Source organism: Cheilinus undulatus, linkage group 14 (genome assembly GCF_018320785.1).
Source record: "Cheilinus undulatus linkage group 14, ASM1832078v1, whole genome shotgun sequence".
In the NCBI taxonomy this organism is placed as follows: domain Eukaryota; kingdom Metazoa; phylum Chordata; class Actinopteri; order Labriformes; family Labridae; genus Cheilinus; species Cheilinus undulatus.
Genome location: NC_054878.1, coordinates 18,065,915 through 18,084,830, shown reverse-complemented (window position 1 = coordinate 18,084,830; position 18,916 = coordinate 18,065,915). Strand labels below are relative to the sequence as shown.

The following is an 18,916-nucleotide window of genomic DNA, read 5'->3' as shown; positions in this document are numbered from 1 at the left end:
TGGTCTGTTTTTTTTATGTATTTTATGATTTTGTTTGTCCCAAGGTCCAAAAGTCCCTAAGAGACATTTAATCTCAATGAATAGCCTTAAAATACCTTACAACGCCAGTTTGGGGACTAAGTTTTGTTTTCTCAGGTTTTCATTCCATTTTCAGATAAGCTCGTGCTATCACTTGTTTACTTTAGAAGGACTTGGCTTCCCTGCTGAAAACAAATATACACCAGTCAGCTGCTATCCAAATTTCACTCAGATGGAGGAGTTTTGGAGAAAAATACATGCATGGCTGGAGCAAAACTTGCAGATCCTCCTCAGGCAGAGTGGGACATTTTCCTTTTCTCAGTAAGTAAAGAGGATTGTTGTTTAGATTTTCGGGTGTTTTGGTGTGGTAAAGGGAGAGACATCTGACAATGAAGCAAGACAGTATATCTTTTAAATTTGTGATTTTGTTTGGCTCTAGGTTTCTCTGGTAAGAGATTTTTAATCTAAATAGGACATTCTGTTATAGAGAAATAGCAAAAGCACCTTACATTGATGTTAAACTCATTGCCAGCTTGGGGACAAAGTTTGTTTTTTTCCTTCCCTTGGCTTAACACATAGATGAACTGGTGCTGGCACTTGTTTGTGTTAGAAAGACCTGGTTTCTCTGCTCCAGACAAGTATTCGCCTGTCAGCCGTTGATCCAATCTTACTCAGCTGGAGGAGTTTTGGCGAGAAATACATGCATGGCTTGAGATAAACTTGCTGATCATCCTCAGGCAGAGTTGGTCTTGACTGGTCTGTCTGAAGGAAGACAAGGTTGTCTCACTGAATACTGTTCTTGCTACATAACAGCATAGATTCAAAATGACATTAAGCTGATGATAAGATAAAAACACTGGAACATCCCAGCTGATTATCATAACATAGTGCCTTTAAAAAGTATTTGCCCCATGGATGTTTTATCATTTTACTGATTTTATAAATCAATCATGGTCAATATAATTTGGCTTTTTTGACTCTAACTTTTTTAAACATCTTTAATTTCAAAGTTAAAACAGAATTCTACAAAGTAATGTTAATTGAATAAAAATATGTAGATGTAAAATAAATGACTGCATAAACATTCACCCCTTCAAGTAAGTATTTAATAGAGTCACCTTTGGCTGCAATCACAGCACTGAGTCTGTGTGGATAGGTCTCAATCAGGCACTCATACGCTGCAATTTAACTCCTTTCTTCTTTGCAAAATTGCTCAAGCTCTGTTAGGTTGCATGGGGATCGGGAGTGAACGGCACTGAGGTCTAGGCTTCGACTCTTCTCCCAAGCCATAGTTCTCTTGCAGACTTAAGAAGATCCAGGATTGCCACATTCATTTTACTCTCTACATTTACAAGCCTTCCAGAGCCAGCTGCTGAGAAGTGTCCCTACAGCATGATGCTGCCAAACTCTGGCAAACTCTAATCGGGATTATATATAATTTTTCTTCAACAGTGGCTTTCTCTTTGCCACTCTCCTATAAAGCTTTGGTAGTGAAGAGCCACAACAACAATTGTTGTATGCAGAAACTCTCATCTCAGCTGCTGAAGCTTGTAACTCCTTCAGAGGTGTCTTGGTGGCCTCTCTCACTAGTCTCCTTCTTGCATGGTCACTCAGTGGAGGACGGCCTGATCTCAGCATATTTACACATGTGCAATATTCCTTCCATGTCTTGGTGATGGATTTGACTGTACTACAGCAATGTTCAGTACTTCTGAAATGTTTTGTATCAGTCCCCTGACTTATACTTTTCAATAACCTTTTCTCTAAATAGCCTGGAGTGTTCTTTTGTTTTCATGGTGTAATGGTAGCCAGGAATACTGAATTTGTCAGTGACTGGACCTTCCAGACACAGTTTTTTTTAATACTACACTTGAAATAAAGCCAAACTATGTTTTAACTATGACTCATTTATAAAATAAATAAGAGGGTAAAACATCCAAGAGGTTGAATATTTTTTATGGCACTGTATGGATGCACACTTTTTAAACTTGTTAATGCTTCCCCTATTTAAGAAGTTCCTTTCTTTACGTATCATCAAGCTATAAAAAGTGCTGTGCTGTATGTTCTATCACAGGGCTATAAAGCTATAAAGCTTCAAGTGTAGGCTGCAGCCATTGTGCAATATGCTACCACAAAGACCTTCTGAGATGTGTCTTTATTGTTTCCCTCAGCCTCCATAGAGAAACAACAGCTTGCTGCTGGTTGAACAAATACCTTATGTGCTGTGACGTCTGCTGACTGAATGTTCTGTGCTGCGCTCAGCCTCCGTGTTTACATCCCTGCACCCTACCTTTCCCTGTCAGAGAGTATCACCAGTTATCTGCACCAGTGTGCAAAACTGTGTGCAGATCTGCAAAATAAATCTTGGTTTGACAACTACAACACAGACAGGATTTGTTTTATGAGGGCTTTGCAGCTTCTGGAAGTGTTTTCCTGTTTGTGTTAAGTTGGCATTAGCTTTACCATTTGCCTGATAAATGATTCACACCCTAGATACATGCACATAACTCATTACATTACAAAATATGAAAAATTAACCTACTCCATCACAGAATGATAAAGCAACATTATTTGTTAGGATGTCACAGGGAGTTGATCATGTGCTACATCGCAGGCAATGACATTAAAAATGTTTTTTCTACAACAGTTTAAAATATGAATGGCCCCTTATGTACAGCCCAAAAACAGCACTAATAAATGAGTGCAAACAAGCACATTTGAGCATTATTATAAAAGCATAGACTACATCATAGTGCTCACCCTGTTTCAGTAAGTCCCTTCTCTCTCTGTCGCTGATGAGTGCTGTGTCAGTTTGACCTGGTTTCATCCTGTTTTGATCACTGTTATTAAATCAAGTCTGTGAGAAAAGACAGACTATTGCACTCATTCTCTCTACGGGTTTTACTGACACAAGCCACGAGGGAGTGAATGACTCTGGGTTGCTTTGACCTGACATCAAACCCAGATCAACAAGGAACAAGGAAGGAAAGCACTGGAGTTGACCCTGTTTGTTTTAATTTCTATTATAAAACTGGAGACTGCAGTGTTTTCACATGATAATTCAAGCTGCTACACCTGCCTCGTCACATTTATCAGCCTCACACAAAAAGATGTTATCAGCACTCTACATTCTCTTAGCACACAAACATCTTCTCTTTGAAGGCCTAAATGTCTTTATCTTACCATCTTTCTCATTTTGCTCTGAAAACCAAGGCTGACAGTTTGAGGTAAGCTCTGAATGCAACCCTTGATCAGACAAACCATCCAGCTTAGGCTGCCAGTATTCTCCTCAAGCTTCAGGTTTGCTCCTGCTTTTCTTTAACATAATGGAAGTAAGTTAAAAACATAAGCAGCCTGTTCTTATTTAAGATGCCTTTTTTGTAGCCTTGAGGACTAGAAAACTGTGTTCTGTACATATGAGAGATGGTATAGGCAGGATGGTCATCAATGATCCGGGGGGAGGGGCGACGGTAGGAGGGCTGAGGTCACTGGCAGCAACAGGTTTCAGTAAAGAGATGTGAAAGGTGGGGTGTATCCTCATAGAGTCCGGGAGTCTGAGGGTGACTGCAGAGGGGTAAATGATTTTAATAATCTCAAATGGTCCGACAAAACGAGGGGAAAGCTTACGTGACTCCACGTTGAGAGGTAAGTCCTGGAAAGACAACCACACCTTTTGACCCACTTGATACTCGGGGGCAGGGGATCGACGGGCATCCGCCAATCTTTTATTTCTGGCCGCAGTGCGTGAGAGAGCAGCCTGCGCAGACCTCCATACCTCCCTCACCCGTTGTAGATGGTGCTGGACAGACGGCACGGCCACTGACTGCTCCTGCTCTGGGAATAAGGGAGGTTGGAAACCGTAGCAGCACATAAAAGGTGACATACCTGTGGCCGAGGAGGTGAGGGAGTTGTGCGCGTATTCAGTCCACGTGATGTGGGAGCTCCAGGAAACCGGATGATTGGCTGCCACACAACGCAGCGCCGCCTCCAGACTCTGGTTAGCCCGCTCCGTTTGCCCGTTAGTCTGGGGGTGGTACCCGGAGGAAAGACTAACAGAAGCCCCTAGCTCTCTGCAAAACTCCCTCCACACTAACGAGCAAAACTGTGGTCCGCGGTCCGAAACGATATTGAGAGGGATTCCATGATGTCTGAAAACATGAGTCACTAGAAGATTTGCTGTTTCAAGAGCTGAAAGGAGCTTGGGGAGAGGAACATAGTGCACGAATTTGGAGAATCTGTCGATGATCGTTAATATAACTGTGTTACCTTCTGAGGGGGGTAAACCGGTAATGAAGTCCAGAGCTATGTGTGACCATGGGCGGCTGGCTACCGTCAGAGGGCGCAGCAGACCAGCTGGAGGAGAGTGAGAGGATTTACCTCGGGCACAAACAGGGCAAGCAGCCACAAACTGGCGCGCGTCCCGTGTCATCCCGGACCACCAGAAGTGTCGCTGGAGGAACTCTAGGGTGCGCTGAAAACCAGGATGACAGGTGAGCTTAGAGGAATGGGCCCATTGCAGCACAGGTGATCTGACGGAGTCGGGGACGAAGAGACGGTTGGGGGGTCCAGTACCGGGGTCTAGCTGCTGCTTCTGAGCGTCCCGCACTAGAGTCTGTATCTCCCAAGACGCCGCTCCCACGATGCAGGTAGAGGGAAGGATGTAATCTGGCTCTCCACGCTCCTCCGGACCAGAATCTCTACGAGATAAGGCATCTGGCTTAGTATTCTTGGAGCCAGGTCTGTAGGACAGAGAGAAGTTGAAGCGACTCAGGAATAGAGCCGACCGGGCCTGACGTGGATTTAGGCGTTTGGCCAAGCGCAGGTAGGCTAGATTTTTATGGTCAGTCCAGATCAAAAAGGGTTGACTCGTGCCCTTGAGCCAGTGCCTCCACTCCTGCAGGGCCCACACGACAGCCAGCAACTCTCGATTACCCACATCATAGTTTCTCTCAGCGGGGGACAATCGGCGGGGGAAGAAGGCCACAAGGGTGTAGCTTGTGAGTCTCAGGGTCCCTTTGGGAGAGGACCGCCCCCACCCCTGTGTCGGAGGCGTCCACTTCAACAACAAACTGGAGAGCAGAATCAGGATGTTTGAGCACAGGTGCCGTGGTGAACAAAGTCTTGAGTCGAGTGAACGCCTCCTCAGCCTCTGGTGTCCACCTGAAGGGGGCGCTAACAGACGTGAGTCTAGTGAGGGAGGCTGCCACTCTACTATAATCTAATAAATTGCGGGTAGAAATTGGCGAAACCTAGAAATCTTTGGAGTTCTTTGCGGGAAGAGGGAGTGGGCCAATCGCTAACTGCCTGGATCTTGGCAGGATCAGGTCTGAGCTGTCCCTGGGCGATGATGTAGCCTAAGAAGCTGACAGAGGGGGAATGGAACTCACATTTCTCGGGTTTTACATACAACTCATTCTCAAGTAGTCTCGGGAGAACTAACCTGATGTGTTGCCGATGCTCTTGGAGAGTACGTGAGAAGATCAGGATGTCATCTAAGTAGACAAATACAAACCTGTTGAGCATATCCCTAAGGACATTGTTAATAAGGGCTTGGAAAACCGCTGGGGCGTTAGTTAAGCCAAAAGGCATCACCTGGTACTCAAAGTGACCTAAAGGTGTATTGAACGCTGTCTTCCACTCGTCCCCCTCTCTAATATGGATACGATGGTAAGCGTTACGCAGGTCTAATTTGGTGAACATTTTGGCAGAGCACAGGGGTTCAAATGAGGGATCGATTAGAGGCAGAGAGTACTTATTCTTAATCGTAATATCATTGAGCCCACGGAAATTAATGCAGGGGCATAAAGAGGCGTCTTTCAAAAATATCCCCTTAAGCTCCTGCTCCCCCCACCTGCTCTCAGAAGCCGTGATCCTAAACTCAACAGAAAAATCAGCTACAGACTGGGAACCCTGGGTGAGGGTAAATAACCTTTTGGAGGCCGACTGGCCCTGCAGGGGATGATCAAACACACGGATAAGTTCACAAGAAAACTCAGAATATTAGGTGAGAAGGGAGGACTTCCTGTCCCACAAACTAGTGGCCCAACGGGATGCTTTGCCTCTGAGAAGGTTGATAACATAAGCTATCTTAGCCCTATCTGAAGGGTAACTACTGGGTTGCTGGTCGAACACATGAACATCTTAACAAAAAACTACTGGCTAACCCTATTTCACCAGCGAAAAAATCTGGTTGGGGTACATACGGTTCCTTAAGAGGGGGGGAAGGTGAGGAGACTAAGGCTGGGGGAGCAGAGGTGGGGGAATTACTCACAGAACTGGGGTCAGGTGAAACACTGGAGGGCTGAGAGGCAGGTTGCAGGTGACCAGAGAGCGTGGAGACTTGAGTGGTGAGGCTTTGTATTGACTTCATGATTTCATGTAGCATGCTCTCGTGTTGTCCGAGGCGTTGTCCTTGCTGGGTGATGGCGGTTCTGATGGGTTCCGGTTCTGCTGGGTCCATATTAGCCAGAGTTTTCTGTGATGTGATGGTGTGGAATTTGAACCCAAAATGCAGGAAACGGAGCGGTTTTAAAGGTTTTATTGATGACTGGGGGGGGGGGGGGATCCACAGGAACGGGGTGAGGGATCTTCGTGGGGAGAGTGCTATACAGGCTGTCAGTGAACATGGAGTGAGGCACTGGAAGGGAAGCAGAGAGACACGTAAGTACAAAGTCAACGATAAAACACTGGAGAATAATCAAATGGTGCAAGATCACGAAGGCCGAGTGCTGAGGATTATCACTGGTGAGTGATAAGAAAACTCTGGCACAGCAGAGAGTCTCAAGCAGCCTCTTGTAGTCCATCTTGATTAATCGATGAGTCACAGGTGTGAATGCTCTCTGCCATGCTCTCTGGGGATGGTGACCTCAAAGGAAGCAGTGTAAAGTTACCCGACACAAAAACGGAGGCCGGAAGTCGGCGACCGGAAGTCCACAAAATAAGATACAAAATAAAAGTCTGATACACACCACAGGGACTGAGGAGCAAGAGTGGGGAATGACACACAGAGAAGGAGCCAGAGGCTGAATTTGAACCCAAGCAGTCTGTTTTAAAGGTCAAACTTGGATAAACTTAAGAAAAGTTACTTCAAGTGGTAACACACAAAGTTATTAATTTTTCCCCAACTCTAACTGACAAGTTGTATCAACATAGTTCCTTTGAGTCTATGTAGTAATTAATTTGATGTTTTTTTAATTAAAAATGTTCTTTGAAGCAACTTAAATTAAATGAAAGACAACTCGAGTAATTTCCACCCTATTATTTACTTTCCTGTACACTGTAAAACCAAACACGTTAAAAATACTCCAAATTTTTGTTAAAACTGATTATGTAAGAGTTTTAAAAGTAGTGGTAATATTTTGATTAATTGCCAGTGAGTTAATAAAACTGTTCTTAATTGAGTTAATCAAAATAATTATTTGCTCAAACCCCAAAAATGATGCCACATTGAAGGAAGGAATTATTAACATTAGGTTGGTAAAACCAACTTCATGTTGCAATTTAGCATAATCAAGAAATGGTTTGGTCAAATCCACAAAATAAATTCAGCTGAATTTTTAAAAAAGTGGGTTGAAAGAAATTACCTTCTTACATTAATTTAATGTCAAATGTGACATGTGACCACTTCAGGTTTTTTTTTTTTTTTTCTCGGTTCATCCAATGTTATTTACTTTTCAGTGTAGTTGTTCCCCACTCTAACTGAGTCAGTAACTTCACTCATGGTGCAAAAGTGTCTGATGCCCAAAGGCACTGTGGGAAAACTCTGCAGATTGAAGTTTGATTGTCAAATAATTTAGTGAAATTACATTAAAAAAGATATTAAGATATTTATGTAAAACTAACCTAGAAAACCCCTTCCCTGAGACTGGTGCAACAAGCTGCTATAACAGCTTATCATAGCAAGGTGCGGGGGCTCTCTACACTGTAAAAAAAAAAAAAAAAAAAAAAGAAAATCCAACTTGATTAATGCTGAGTGAAAAAATTATGAAATACTGGTTGCACTTTCGATAAATGAACCAGTTGGTACAACAAATAATATTGAGTTTGTTAAATTATGTAAGTGAACATATAGATTTGATTTGAGCCAACATTCCCTGGGAGCTCTACCTACAGCAAATAAAAAAAACTGAAATATACACAGTACTTAACAAATTTTTTAGACCACCACCCAAAGTAAGGATTATGCCACAGCTGCCCTAAATTAACATCACTGGTCATTACCAAAATCATTTTTTTATGTTTCTGCAGTGGTTAATACACCAATATGTAGAAGCTCTTTAACCCCAAATTATATTTTTAATGCTAAAATATAATTATTATTGTTATCCATGAATTTTCAAATTTACTGATTTACAAAAAAAAAAAAAACCTAAAAAAATAGTAAAGCACATTATTATTTCTTGATTAAAATGTCAAATTATAGTTATTTACTTGCATTCCTGAACAGAAAAATGAGTTTTAGTGGTTGAATGTTATGCTTGATTAATTTCTGACTTCTCGGAGAAGCCCAGTGAGCCGGCTGGAATTTGGGTATAAAAAGGTGAATTCAGTTTGAAATTCCTCATTCCTGTTCAAAATGATAAAACATGGAGAGCTCACTGAAAATGAAAGAGTCCACATTAAAGCATTTCATGATGCTGGATGGTCTCTGAGACAAATACGACAGATGGTCTACTAAATGTGGTAAGCACTGTATCTATTAGAAACTTTTTCTGCTAACCCCAAATTTTTAGCAATGAGTATGTTATGTTAACTAAATGGCAACATGGTGTATTAAGTTAGGTCCTTCAACTAAAAAAGCTGTGAAACTTGTTAGTTACCTATTTTATGTTGGGCCTTGTTATTACGTTTTACCATGTAGCTCACATGTAGCCATGTACCTCTTGACTTACTGCTTGAGGTACTATTCAAAATTCCAAAAGAAAAAAAAAATGCTCTGACAGTATACTTTTTAGGCTACTGTAAAACTTGCTGAAATAAAAGTTTGCATAGCCTTCATATTCAGAAAGCTGGTACAGCTGTGTAATCATTTGGAATTAAAAAATACACAGTAAACAATTCAGTTGGGTCTACACATTTTTAATCACAAAATACAAATTTGTCTCATAATTCTGTCATACCTTACACAATTTGCAGTTCTTTTCAGTCACGCAGTTGGAGGACAGGTTGAAAATAAATCAAACACAAAGAAACAAAACTTAAGCAAAAACTGATGCACTGTACCTGAGCTCGTAGTTCTACATTAAAGGAACAACTCGTAATTTCAAGTTGAAAACTGCAAAACTGGATTAGATTTAAGCAAAATATTACATTACTTCAACAAACAATCAAATTCATATATTAGAGTGCAGCCTCTGCTCATGGAGCTCAGACACAGTCACTCAGCTCCTGGTGCCCCAGAGTTAAGTATAATTATTTTAAAACAGACACATATACTGTTTCTATGGGAACTGGTAAAGGACTACAATACATTTCAGTTGCTCTGAAGTTTGGCCAAAGTTGAATTCCATATTGTAAAAGTTTTGACTAATTATTGACAAAGATGCGTAACCAGGTCATCAGTGACCTTAAGTCTGCCCTGAGAAAGAGACACATCGTGGCTGTGCATGTGATGACAATGAAAGAAGTAGGTCAGGCCAAAATGTTTACATTTGGCGCTGTCTTTTAAAGAATTCTACAACTTTATAACTTCCTTTGACTCCTCCTTTTTTGGACTGCTTATCGTCTTGTTCACGTGTTTGTTTGCCTTTAGTCGTCTTGACACTGATCACACCTCTTGTTGTTGAGATCAAGTGGCTAAAATCACAGTTCATTTTTGTTATTTAAAATCTGAATTTAAGTTACTATGTCTTCAAGGAAAGGAGCTGTTGGGCTTGATAATCTTGCGTTTGATGTAAGTATAATGATTTATTTTTGTCAGAAAATATTTAGGAAATTTTAAGTTTACAATCTGAAAACTGATAATTCAGAAAACCGATGCTTTTGATGATGTTTCTTATTAAATAGTGAGGAGTGCATTACACTCATTTTTGATTATTCTTCACATGGTGAGCAAGGTTATGGACAAGAAGCAGTATCTAAGGTTAGAGGTTATGTAACGTTGGTTAAAATTCTCTCAAAGATCACATAGTCTTTTCACAGAGCCCACACAATAATACCGTTTTATTTAGATTCACAAACACATTCGTTTTCAACCCACTTGGTTCACTACTCTACAAACATGCCGGTAACTCTTGTCATTTATGTTGTCCACCTACATGCCGAGTCTCTGTTTCAGTACCTTTGAAAAAAATGTTTAAAAGCATTAGTGTTGAGTATACATCAACTGAGCACATGTAAAGAAATCTCACGTGAACAGGGCTGGTTTTAGTAGCCAGAGACTAATATGTGGCCCTTCTCTATTTTGCTCAAAAGTATTTTGAAGCATTTCTTTTGAATTCCAGGCATAATTAGTGAAAAACTTCTATCCAGGTATACCCAAATTTAATTGAAAGCTGTGTTAAAACCATTTGGATTACAAGCACAAACAAGTAGTTTTTAGAAAGGTAACACTCCCCAAACTGTCAGACTCACTGTATCTAGTACTGGTGTTGAGTTATACATAAAATAGATGACTGTAGCTGGGAGGTATTTGCTGGAAAACTCAGTTGGGTTAAAGCATGAAGCCTTTACTAGTTCAGGTTCAAGATGATAATAATGGAGCAGAAAATGAGTATTTTACACCTTTTTTCAGAGGGAAGGTCAGGTGTTTTCAAACTGGAGACCCCAAATGATCAAAGTTGGAAGACAGTTTTCTATTCTACATTGATGATAATTGCCTGAAAAAACCCTTTAATCCAAGCAAATACAGTGGACTATTAGGAACAACAACCACAAATTTAAAATAAAAAAAAAACAGTTCCGTGGATCTTTAGAGATCATGTTTTTGGACAAAATATTTGACTGGATTTAGATTGTGGCATTCTTTCTGTTTTTGATGTACTCTTGAGATCATGAGAGTTCAGGAGAGCTTCTAATGGTGAGCTGTGTCGCTTCTATTATTGTTTGTCTGTATTCTGACAAATGCATTAATTGTTTCTGCTGTGGTGGTTCATCCTGAAATGGTTTACATGGTCAGAATCCTGAGAATCACAGCTTTGCACATTATGATCAATATCAGTTTTTCTTTAACAAATCATATTTTTAAGAACAATTTTGATGGCATTTTTATGACACAATTTTCTGCTATTTTATGGATTTGACATTTCAGAGTAGTCCTACTTTTCAGTAATTTGCTTGTTATGAAAACATGTGGGACTTTTGAGGGGCTTGAAATCAGTGGAGGGTCCAGAGGCCATTCTAAGTACATTGCTGGGCAATCACACTTTACTTTGATGCTTTTTAAAGCACTCTGGGACCTATATTTACATTCTTAGTATTCATTTCTGATGAATATTTTTATGGCATTGCAGATTGAGGAACAAGTCAATGATCAGCTGAAACAAAAGGAGGAAAAGATGCATGGCAGCAGCTGTGGAGCAGAGGAAAACAGAGATAAACCTATCTATTGTGTCACTGATGTTCCCCCTTGGCACCTCTGTATTCTTCTGGCCATTCAGGTGGGTGTGCTCCTACCTGTGTTGTATAATCCTTGGAATTTCCTTATTGCTGTTGCTGATTAATTTTTATTTTAACTGGAGCAATAAAGTTGATCTGGACTTTCATTTAGCTCCCTTATCATTGCAGCAATGCAGGGAGAGAAAATACTGTTTTGTGTTATAATCTTGCTTCATTGATGTAGTCATGATATTAATGCCATCACTGTTGCTCTCCAATGCAGCATTACCTGACAGCTTTTGGTGGGATCATCTCTATTCCTCTCATACTGTCGGAGGGATTGTGTCTGCAGCACGACAGCCTGACACAGAGTCGCCTCATTAACACCATTTTCTTCGTGTCTGGCCTGTGCACCCTGCTGCAGGTCACCTTCGGTGTTAGGTCAGATTGATGGTGCTGGTCCAGTACACCCCTCAACATCCTGCAAGGATAGAGTGAGAAGTAGTTGAGATACGTATGCATAAGTCAAATATTAAAAGCTGTAATTGTTTTATGTTTCACATGTAGGCTTCCCATCCTCCAGGGTGGTACATTTGCTTTGCTAACACCTGCAGTAGCCATGTTGTCCATGCCTGAGTGGAAGTGTCCTGCATGGACCCAGAATGCCACTCTGGTTAACACCTCCTCTCCTGCCTTCATAGAAGAGTGGCAGAGCCGCATGAGAACAGTGAGCCATCACAAACACGTGACATTTAAAGCTTCTGATTAAAGTATGTCAATTCACCGTGGTCACATGGCTGCCATTGTCCTCTGACATAACACCCAGGGTTGCAAAATGTTGTACCTCTTATTTCTTATTTTTTCAGGTAATTTAATCCTAAAAACAAACGAACAAATTGTTTTAACAAATTAAAAAGATAGGCCTTATTTCACAGTAGCTTATCAGCAGCTAACATATATTAGACCTGCTGTTTGATACTGTAGAACAAAAATGAGAGAAAAGTTTAAATCTGAGAGTAAAATATCTTAAGCATATCACATTGGCCCTTACGGGGTTGCAGGGCTTGTCTGCACTGAGGCTGTCAAAATTAGATTTGGATATATTAACTAAAATCATGATAAAGCACTGACTGAATTGTTTATACAAAGGTTAGAACAAGTGTGTTGGGACAATCTGTTTGGATTCTATCAATGAGAACAAATAACATTGATGTTAATTTTTGACAGCCATGCATCTCTGTTTTTTGCAAGGGTCATGAAGGGGCTCAGCTTTTCTTAGACAAACAGAAAAAAAGGTTGGGGAACTCTTGGTCTATCAGTCAGGCAGAAGAAAATTATTGGCATGAATGCTCTGCTGATGTGTCTCTCTCCACAGCTTCAGGGCTCCATCATGGTGGCCTCTCTCCTCCAGATCCTGGTGGGTTTCTCTGGTCTTATCGGCTTCCTCATGCGCTTCATTGGTCCCTTAACCATCGCCCCCACAGTCTCTCTCATAGGACTGTCTCTATACGACTCAGCTGGAAGCAAGCTCGGCAGCCACTGGGGCATCTCTGCTATGTACGTAACGTGACCCAGATCGTCCTACTTGAAGTGATGACTGCTGGCATGTTTCATGTATCTTATATATGTAGGTATAAGCCTCTTGTTTCACTTGATCATGCTAATGTTTTTCCCACACATACAGGACAACAGCACTGATCATCCTGTTTTCCCAGTACCTCCGTCGTGTACCCATTCCTGTTCCTGCATACAGCAAAACCAAGAAACTGCACACCTCTAAGTTCTACATCTTCCAGTCGATGCCTGTATGTTCTCTGTGATAGTTAACAGTAATGTTTTTTAGTGTCAGCAAGGAAGTGGATGTATGCTATCACAACATACTGTAGCTGTCACTGACTAAATGTATGAGAACTTCAAAACTGTAGAATCATATAAACAGCTACCTCACAATGGCTAACACCTAAGGGATGTACTACCATCTACCTTGCCTTTTAAGAACTACTAAAGGTAATGTTAGCTTAAGAGTGCCTGAATGCTAACAGGAGTCATCTTATTGTGGTGGCTGAGTGATTTGACCACTTATGTCAGCGGTGTCAAACTCAATCACAGCAGGGGCCGGATTCGGGATTAAGGTCTAACCTGAGGGCCTAACAGGGTCAACATTTAACCATAACTGTCAACCTCATTTTCACCAGCAATAAAATATGAAAAAAAAAAAAAAAAACAGCACTGATGATAAATCATTTGGAAATTCAAAAAAGTTAAAATGATAAGTTTAAAGGCTCAAATCTGAGATAAAAACTCCAATTTATTAGTCCAAAAGATCAGAACACGATATTAAAAACAGAAAAAAATGTTTTAAAGAGCAAATATATGAGGAGAAAGTTGAAATCACAAGCTTGAAAGGTGAAAATATGAGATCAATTTTGAAATCGTGAGTTTAAGAGTCAAATTATGACTTAAAATTTTAAATGGTGAGTCTGATAGTTCCAAATTTCAGATTAAAAAGCCAAAACTTAGGAGTTGAAAATGTCAAAATATGGGCTAGAGTTCAAAATGATGACTTAAAAAGTTAAAAATATGACTTAAATTCAAAATTGGGTGTGTATAAGGTCAAAATATGATATAAAAAGTAATAAATAGTCATTTAAAATGTCAAAATATGGGAAAAAAATTAGAATCATGTTTGTAAAAGTCAAAATATGGAATTTAAAAGCCAATGTAAGGAGTTGATAATGTCAAAATATGACTTAAAATTTGAAATTGGGAATCTAAACGATAAAAATGTGACAAAGTCCCAATTCTGAGTTGAAAAGGTCAAAGCATGAAATGAAAAGTCAAAATCACAAGACGCAATCTTGAGATGCAAAATTGAAAATATGAAACAAAAACACAAATTAATTTCTTTTCCCACATTATGGCTTAACAAGGATATTTTAAATAATCTGAAGTTTACATTATTATACTGGAGGAAATCTGTAGACCTCATACTGGAGGGCCAGTTATAGTACATGGTCCTTGAGTTTGACACCTGTGACTTATGTAATCAAGAACATCCACATTCTGATGCCAGCTCAGACTACGAGTGAGTCACAAATTGAATACTTGTGTATTTTTTAAAATAGTTGTTGTGTCGCATTTAACGACTAGTGGCCCTTGTACTAATATCCGATATTTACTAGATTCTGCTGGGCATTTTGGTGTCATGGTTGGTCTGCTACCTCCTCACCATCTATGATGTCCTACCATCTGATCCAGCCCAGTATGGCCACCTGGCCCGTACTGATGTGAAGGGGGATGTGGTGAACGAGGCTTCCTGGTTTAAAGTCCCTTATCCTGGTAAGTTCATGCTCCACATTACCTTTAACTGTTTTCTTTAATTCTTTTTGATACTGGTCCATATTGATGCAAACAACAGCAGATTTTTTCTATCTAAAAAACGAAAAAAAAAAAAAAAAGAAAATTTTGAGTTTATTGAGTTGTGAAGTTGCAGGAACCGAACTCAGAAGTTGTGATTAAAATGTTTTTACATTTATGTGAAAATACATGCAAATTTACACCCTGAATTTTGACTATGTAAACGCGGAATAATTTATTGTGATAAATTTAGGACATTACAAAGTGGTAAATTTATAAGTAATCACACTGAAAACAGTGCTTGGATCATTTACCTCCCAGATGCTGTCAGTGTGTTGTTTTATTCTGATGTGATTTTCTTTGAAAGAAAAGGTCAATTTTGACTTTACAATCCTAAAAAGTCAAAATTTTGATTCTTGTCAACTTCAGGAGTTTTTAATTCAAACTTTTGGATGTTTTTTCAACAGAATTAACTGATCTACTTAATCTTATAATTCTAAAGAGTTTTTTTATGGAGGTGTTCACAGTGGCTCAGTAGTAGAAGCAGTCATCTTTCATTGAAAGGTTTGGGGTCATTCCCCAGCCCCTGCAGTAATATGCCATTGTGCCATTGGGCAAGAAACTTAACTGGAAAGTGCTGCCTCTATTGCACCACTTGTGGTGAATTGGATTAATTCATACTGATTGACATTAGACTGAGTTTTATAAAAGCCCAAGTCCATTTATCATTCATCAATCATTAGGCTTCATTTCTGGACGAAAGGTTAGTTAAAGTAAATTTTGTTGGGTCAAATACCAGTAACCGTCGTTTTGACTTCTTACCTAGGTCAGTGGGGCCTTCCCACTGTGAGCCTTGCAGGTGTGATGGGCATTATGGCTGGAATAATATGCTCAATGGCAGAATCTGTGGGCGACTACCACACATGTGCCAAGCTATCAGGGGCCCCTCCTCCACCCAAACATGCCATCAACCGGGGCATTGGTGTTGAAGGGCTCGGCTGTTTGTTGGCGGGGGCGTTCGGGACAGGCAATGGTACCACTTCCTTCAGTGAGAATGTGGCTGCCCTGGGTATCACCAAGGTGGGACCATTGCTATTTTTCAACTTCCCATAGTTTGACAACCATGTTGCTTTGCTTTAAAAAGAGGTTATGCACACCTGCAAAACTTTTCTGATTTTGAACTGTTTGTGTGTCAGGTTGGTAGCCGGACGGTGATTTTTCTGAGTGGAGTGTTTCTGATTCTGATGGGGTTGCTGGGTAAAATTGGAGCCATCTTCACAACCATTCCTACGCCAGTGCTTGGAGGGATGTTCTTGATTATGTTTGGAGTCATTTCTGCAGCAGGAATTTCAAATCTGCAGGTAAGAAACAGCATAATACGAGGTGCCATCAAACAAAGACAGACGTAGGCTATAAATTATCATAATATGACAGACATGTCCACATTCATCCCTTCTTTTCAGTATCTTGAGAACTTGCTTTTAATTTTTGGTAAATTTAACAGTTGTGTAAGTACATGCATGCTGACTCAGCAACAAAATCAAACACTGACTTCCTTCCCCTTGAGCATAATATTTTTGCCCTCTGGAAGTAGAGCTATTTTAGTATGAGAATTCAGTGTTCAGTCCTAGTGTTGAGTAAAATTATCTTTCTTCAATCCTCATATAGGAACAAAATTAAGGTTAACCTCAAAGCATGCAGGTAAATCTTTGTGAAACATGCCCATTGTGTGATGCCTGCTATTCAGGATTTTGCTGACGTCATTCATGTTTCAGTCCACAGACATGAACTCCTCCAGGAACATATTTATTTTTGGTTTTTCTATCTTCACTGCACTTGTTCTTCCAAACTGGATAATGAAGAATCCTGACTTCTTTCAAACAGGTTTGTTTTATGATATTACTGTTCACTCTGTCTTGTAACTGGATTTGAAGCTGTTTACCAATTTAGGATATCTGTCTAAATATTTTCCCTCTTTGTTACCCCTACTTTGTTATTCAGGTGTAAACGAGTTAGACCAAGTGATCCACATATTATTGTCCACACATATGTTTGTTGGAGGGTTTCTTGGCTTCTTCCTAGATAACACAGTTCCAGGTAAGCTGAAGTGGGAGCTCACTAGTGAGTCATTTAAGCTGTGTGCATATTTGCAATGCATATTAATATATCAAAAAGCTTGGCATGCTGCTCTCTTTTGATTGTTTTTTAACACTGCTGTCATAGGAACCAAACGTGAGCGTGGTCTCTTAGCCTTGGATGAATGTCATCTTGAGGACTCGAGCGACGCTTCAGAAAGTGAAGATGTGTACGACCTCCCCTTAGGAATAACATCCTGCCTCTCATCTCAGTCTTGGGTTCGATACATCCCGTTCTGCCCGAGGAAGGGCAAAAGGACTCAGAACAAGTCTGCAGACAATCAGACCTCACAAAGTGAGCAGATACCAAATGGCACAGGGGTCACTGAGGAATTTGCTTTTTAGCATCTGAAATAAAGTTGGTATAATAAAATAAAAAGTAAGAATTGTATGGGCCTCTTTTTTGGGTCAGGCTGCTGTTTCTTATTAAAGGGGGTCAGACTAATATTGTCAGGTCTCTCAGCCATCTATACAGTTTTTGCTCACCGGTTATTCACTGTATATATTTTCTTCATATGAATTTATTAGATCAGACATGATAAAACAGCAGCATGTTGGACCAATCAGACTAAATAACACTTAAATTCCTCCAGTATGATACTTAAAACGTCATGCTGTTTATGCAGACACACAAAAGATTCAGCCATTTGTCAATTTAAGATAAACTTTTTATTAGCAACAAAAATAATAATAATGATAATAAGAATAGTAATATTACAATCTTCCGTAAGTTAAAGATCGGATGCAAGCAAATTTAGATAATTTGCTTTACAGATTTATTGAAGGAGCTGCAGGCTGTTGACACTTCGGCACTTCATGTCCCAAATTTGGCTCTTTTGAATAAAGTGCCCTTTATTGATGTTATTCCTCGTAATATAAAACTCCAGCAAGTTGATTTATACATACTTCATGTCCCACATATAAATATGTGTAAAAGACAACTTGGAAAAGCTATTTACAATCCAGAAATTGAACCAGAACCACAACAATACTAACTGCCAATTTTAACACTAAACTAAAAGTCAGCGTTCAAAAAGGAGTAGGATGAAGTTTGCACTTGTTCATTCCTACAGCTTGTTTGTTATTTTCTCTTTACAACTCAAAGATTCATCCTGATCCATCCTGCCTGTGTGAATCATAGATTCAGCTTCCTGTTCTTAGCTGACAGATGTGGTCGTCTGCTGCCGTAGTCCATCTGCTTCAAGGTTTGACATGTTGGGCGTTCACAGATGGTGTTCTGCATACCTTGGTTTTAATGAGTGGTTATTTGAGTTAATGTTGTCTTCGTAATATCTCAGACATATACTGTAAAAGAATTAGACAAAGTCTGTGTGACATCAGCCGTTTTATTACATTAGGTGGGCTCGATTAGCTTTTGAAGCCAATCCATGGCAGCTTCCATATTGAAATTGCTGTCTCAACCAAACATTGGATCAACCTAATGACAGACATGAGCCCGCCCACTGAGCTCAACTTCCTATCAGCTAGCGCTAAAACCAGCCTTCTGGGTGACAGATAGCTAGTGTCTACCTGTCAAGCTATCTCTCAATCAAATGAGACGTTCCTAAATACATTCGTAATGATTGTGGTGCAAAAAATATTCATCCCCTGCACAGTGTGTGCTCGTGAAGATATTAGCTAATGAGACACGTGACTTTTTTAACGTGTTGTGTACTTGACTTCTGGTGTTTCTGCAGCTAGCCTCAAGTGGACACTCACTGTATTGCAATTTTTTTTAACTTCCGCATTGGCTCCATTTTTCAGGACCAGAGGTTACAACTTGATCTTGAACCAGTCTGCCCTTTCTCCTCTGACCTCTCACGTCAACAAGACATGTTCATCCACACAACTTCCCTTTTTCCACCCATTCT

The 18,916-nt window shown here is 40.1% G+C and overlaps 1 protein-coding gene across 2 annotated transcripts; it reads left to right on the top strand.

The window, feature by feature from the left end:
• Positions 1-234: 234 nt before the first annotated feature.
• On the top strand, positions 235-17,401 carry LOC121521518 (solute carrier family 23 member 1-like). Of its 2 annotated transcripts, none has more exons than XM_041805568.1 (12): positions 235-339; positions 11,469-11,615; positions 11,837-11,994; positions 12,121-12,280; positions 12,929-13,110; positions 13,238-13,358; positions 14,736-14,892; positions 15,737-15,990; positions 16,107-16,271; positions 16,686-16,794; positions 16,912-17,007; positions 17,134-17,401. In XM_041805568.1, the coding sequence occupies exons 1-12, from the start codon at positions 280-282 to the stop codon at positions 17,388-17,390; spliced, it is 1,866 nt and encodes a 621-aa protein (XP_041661502.1). In that variant the 5' UTR covers positions 235-279; the 3' UTR covers positions 17,391-17,401. The 2 variants fall into 2 exon arrangements, with proteins under 2 accessions (XP_041661502.1, XP_041661503.1); XM_041805569.1 differs by lacking the exon at positions 235-339 and adding an exon at positions 9,703-9,910.
• Positions 17,402-18,916: the final 1,515 nt, after the last annotated feature.